We start from the raw sequence: 4,573 nt of genomic DNA on the forward strand, positions 1-4,573 counted from the left end.
CTTAAGCTAGTCACACTCGTTCAGTCCAAGCAGCTTTTCAGGTCTGTTCTGAGGATAACAATTGAGAAGAGATGCTCCAACCTGAGTTCTTCGGAGGAAAGGCAAGACGAAAATCAGATTGGTACCTGAAAAGGGTGGCAGATGAGACTCTTCCAGTTTAAAATCCTGAAGGGGCATGTAGGAAAAGCCCACACTTGGGAGGCTGGTTGCTAGGGAAGGCCCACAGTAAGACTGGGAGACCCTGGTTTAAATCCCCATGAAGCTCATTGGTGGACCTTAGTGCCTTCAGGCTAGTCACACGCTTTCAGCATAACCTACCTTGCAAGATTGGAGGAGAGGAGAACAATGTAAGCCTCTTTGGGTCCCCGTTAGGGGACAAATGTGGAATATAAGTAAATAAAGTCCTTGTAACTACCAGATGTGTATGTATTTGACATGGCTACCAGGAGTTTCTCCCTGGGAACTTAATTCTCAGGTGTGCGCAGGTCCCGTTAGGATCAGGAGAATAGCTTGAGCCTGAAAAGACCATGGGGATTCACTTTTTGCTTTGCTGGGAAGATTAATGCTTAGCCATGAGTCCATGTTAACTTTATCCAGTGGGGCAGATAGCAGCTTCCCGGGGCCATTCCAGGTCATGAAAATGGTGTGAGGAGGCGAGGCTTAAGCCCCTTCCCCTATGTGCCATAGGCCCAATCTGAACTGGGCCAGTACATGTCGGGGAATTGAGTTCTTAATGGCGATTTCCAGGCACATGCCAGACAAGGGCTTTATAAGAGAGCCAGTTTGATGTAGTGGTTAAGTGCAAGGACTCTAATCTGGGAGAACTGGGTTTGATTCCCCACTCCTTCACTTGCAGCTGCTGGATGACCTTGGGAAAGCCATAGTTCTGTCAGAGCTGTTCCTGAAAGAGCAGTTCTTGAAAAAGCTCTTGAAAGAGTTCTTGAAAGAGCCCCACCTACCTCACAGGGTGTCTTTTGTGGGGAGGGTAAGAGAAAGGAGTTTGTAAGCCACTCTGAGACTCCGAGTGAAGGGCAATCTCTTCTTCTCTTTCTTCTTCTAACATATGAATCAGCCCCTACGTTTCTCCTTTTCTTGGCAATGCATTCCTTGTAGTTGCCACTTTAGTGTTCTCATCTGCTGTACCACACAGCATGTATCGTGTATCCTGGCTCAGCTGCTTCAGTTTTCCTGGGCTATCAGTTGAGCAAGGGCCATCTTTTTTGCTTGTGGCACTCTCTTGTTGGACTGCTAGATAGATTGGTGGAGGGTTCGTAGATAAATGGTCCTGCCTTTTGAGCTGGGTGTTGGACTAAAACCACATCCAGACAGTATTTTCTCCTGCAGCTGATTTGGCACTATAATGCTAGATCTGAAAAGGGAGGGAGGGTTATGAGTAGCGCAGGGGTATTTTGTTGATTCATTAGCTATAATCCTTGTGAAAACCCCAAAAGGTACAGTCATCGATTTTTTTTTATTTTTTACAATAACTGCCTAGACCTTCCGAGGCCCTTTGCACAATATAAAAACAAGTTTAATAATCACATGTATGGAAACAGATGTGCAAAATACAATTACTTGGCTCCTAAGTACCCATTCCACTTACCATAGGCTATTCCGCTTGTGATTGAGGATGAGGACGATTTTAACTCATTTCCTCTCTCTCTCTCTTTGCAGTCCCCACCCCTAATCCCCATGATGTTCTGCTGAGCCCTGGGGGGGAAATTGTGGGGGGGGGACAAATCCACCACAGGAAGGGGGAAGGGGGGGAAATCACCATTTAAGCAGTGCAGGCTGTAGCTGCTACCACTGAAAACAATTTGCACAAATGGAAACGGGGTGCGTCGTGTGTGTTGGGAGGAGCTGGTGGCTCAAATGAAAGAGCATCTGCTTGGCATGCAGAAGTTCCTAGGTGATGTGAAAGACCTCAACCTGAGACCCCGGAGAGCTGATGCCGGTCAGAGTAGATGATACTGACCTTGATGGACCAAGGATCTGACTCGGTATCAGACAGCTTCATTATGCTCATGTGTTAAAGCACTTGCTTAAATTAAACAGAATCAGTGAAAGCTTGGATTCAAAGGAGAGTTTTCCCTTGCCCCCAAGGTAGTGTCAAGAGAGCATCTGCAGTGGACAGGAGTTCCACAGTGTGAAGCGGCACCACAGGGAAGCCCTTTCCCCCTTGTGATCCCCTGCCACAACTTTTAGGGCCAGGGGAAGGGCCTGTGCTGGAGATCTCAGCTGGCAGGAAAGTTCACATTATCCCCCTATTGCCGACAGAGGGGCTGAGTGCAAGAGAGTGGCTTAGCTGCGGCTACTTGGTGAGTCTGTGGTACAGGCGAGATGTGAACCAGGACTTCCTGATTCTTAGCTGAGCGTCTGCAGTTGTCGCACTTCTCGAGGCCTCACTTCAAAAAGGATGTGGACAGAATGGAGCGGGTGCAGAGGAGAGCGACAAGGATGATCGGGGGCTTGGAGACCAAGCCCTGTGAGGAGAGGCTGAGGGACATGGGAACGTTCAGTCTGGAGAAGAGGAGGCTGAGGGGGGGGGGACACACACGATTGCTCTCTTTAAGTCTTTGAAAGGCTGTCACTTAGAGGAGGGCAGGGAGCTGTTTCTGTTGGCAGCAGAGGATAGGACTCGCAATAATGGGTTTAAATTAAGGACAGGAAGGTACCAGCTGGATATTAGGAAAAACTTTTTACAATAAGGGTAGTACAACAGTGGAATCAGCTGCCTAGGGAGGCAGTGAGCTTACCCTCACTGGCTGTCTTCAAGCAGTGGCTGGACAAACACTTGTCAGGGATGCTCTAGGCCAATCCTGCATTGAGCAGGGGGTTGGAGTAGATGGCCTGTATGGCCCCTTCCAACTCTGTGATTCTAGGATTCTGTGATTCACTCAGGCTTCCTGTAAACCCTGTTGAAGCAAAAACACTCACTCACATGGTGTCTCATTTCAACTGGGCTGCTGCCTGTGTAGAGCAGCTAAATGGGTATCTGTTTTGCATGGGTAGCAGCCCTGTTTAAATGAGATGTTGTGCAAGTGTGAAGTCTTCCACTGGTGAGTCCTTTTGCCTTGCTAATGTCATATTTAAACTAGGCCTAAGCCTTAAGTGGAACAATGTGGTGTACATTTTTTGAATAAAAACATAATAAGAGCGCTGCTGGATAAGACCAGTGGTCCATCTAGTCCAGCATCCTGTCTCACACAGTGACCAACCAGTTCCTCTGCAGGGCCAAGAACAGGGCATAGAGGCCAAGACCTTCCCCTGCTGTTGTCTCCTGGCTTTGGGATTCAGAGGTTAATTGCCTCTGATTGTGGTCACAGTGTTTAGTCACAGTGTTTAAATACACATTATTGGCTCTCCTGCTGATGGGTACTTCTCTGCCTCCCGTTTCCCCTCCAGGAGGGCTCCCCGGGGACTTTTTAAACTCCCTGGAGAAGACAGAAGATGGGAAGCTGAAGGTGACCTTGAAGTACCCCCATTATTTCCCCCTGATGAAGAAATGCCATGTGCCAGAGACCAGGAAAAAGATGGAGGAAATGTTCAACTCCAGATGCAAGGAGGTAAGGGAGGCTTGGCCCTGATTGGGCTCTTATTTATTATTTTCATTACTCATGCTTCACTTTTCTCCTTCTGAGCTTTCAAGGCAGCTTGTGGTGGCCAATCAGTGACAAACCAAACCAAATTTAGAAATAGCAAGCTGCAACACAAATGGGAAATTTTTTTGTAAGAAGCTTGGGAAAATGTTTTTCTAGTTTTGTCTTGATGTTTGAGAGAGAACAAAGCTGGAATAAATTGGATATTTCGATGCAGGAAGTTCCACATAGCAGCACCACCACCGAGCAGGCCCTGTCTCTCTGCCACCCTCCCCCCCGCCTCCGCCTAACGTCTAATCTTGGAGCACTTGTTAGCTGAACACTTCATATGTTCTTGACAACACAGGAGAACTGCCTGATCCTGAAGGAACTGGTGGATTTGCGGGCTCAGAAATCAGCTCTCCTGGGCTTCAAGACCCACGCCGACTTTGTGCTGGAGATGAACATGGCTAAGAACTACCAGACAGTCATGAACTTCCTAGGTAATGCCACTCAACAACCTCTGCCAGGCTGATCTTTCACTGCCTGCCTGCTGCCAGCCCCACAATATTCATTCTCCAGCTGCAGATCAGGAGAGGCAGCTGGAATTGTTCCGCACATCGCTTTTTGAGCTGGGACAAGAGCAGAGCTATGGCAGCTGAAGGCGGTCAGTCTCCTAGTGGCCGTAGCTCAGCACCGCAAACAAATGGCAACCCTAGCAGCTTGTACCAAATTGAAAAGCCTAGGGGAGGCTAGGTTTTCTCCAGCAAGAAACCCCTTTTTTTTGGAATTAAAAAAATTCCAATTCTGTGGGAGGAGGCACCCCCATTCTCAGCCTTAAAAGATGCATTCCCCTTCTCTCTCATGCAGGGGGGACCACCTCGTCCAGGATGGTGCTTGCTGTTGTCCGCTTTAAGTGCCATAATTCCTTTTAGAAGACACCCTGTCCAGTTACCTGAGGGAATGTTATTAGAAAAGCCCTTCAGCGGTGCCAG

General features: G+C 48.2%; 1 protein-coding gene across 1 annotated transcript in view; it reads left to right on the top strand.

The window, feature by feature from the left end:
• The window catches only part of THOP1 (thimet oligopeptidase 1), a 22,838-nt gene that overhangs the window by 6,618 nt on the left and 11,647 nt on the right, over positions 1–4,573 (top strand). The window contains exons 4-6 of the mRNA XM_015405493.1: positions 7–121; positions 3,406–3,566; positions 3,946–4,081. Coding sequence (XP_015260979.1) covers positions 7–121; positions 3,406–3,566; positions 3,946–4,081 — 412 coding nt within the window. The remainder of the gene's footprint in view (positions 1–6; positions 122–3,405; positions 3,567–3,945; positions 4,082–4,573) is intronic.

Source organism: Gekko japonicus, unplaced genomic scaffold (assembly GCF_001447785.1).
Source record: "Gekko japonicus isolate JY-2015 unplaced genomic scaffold, Gekko_japonicus_V1.1 scaffold2312, whole genome shotgun sequence".
NCBI lineage: Eukaryota > Metazoa > Chordata > Lepidosauria > Squamata > Gekkonidae > Gekko > Gekko japonicus.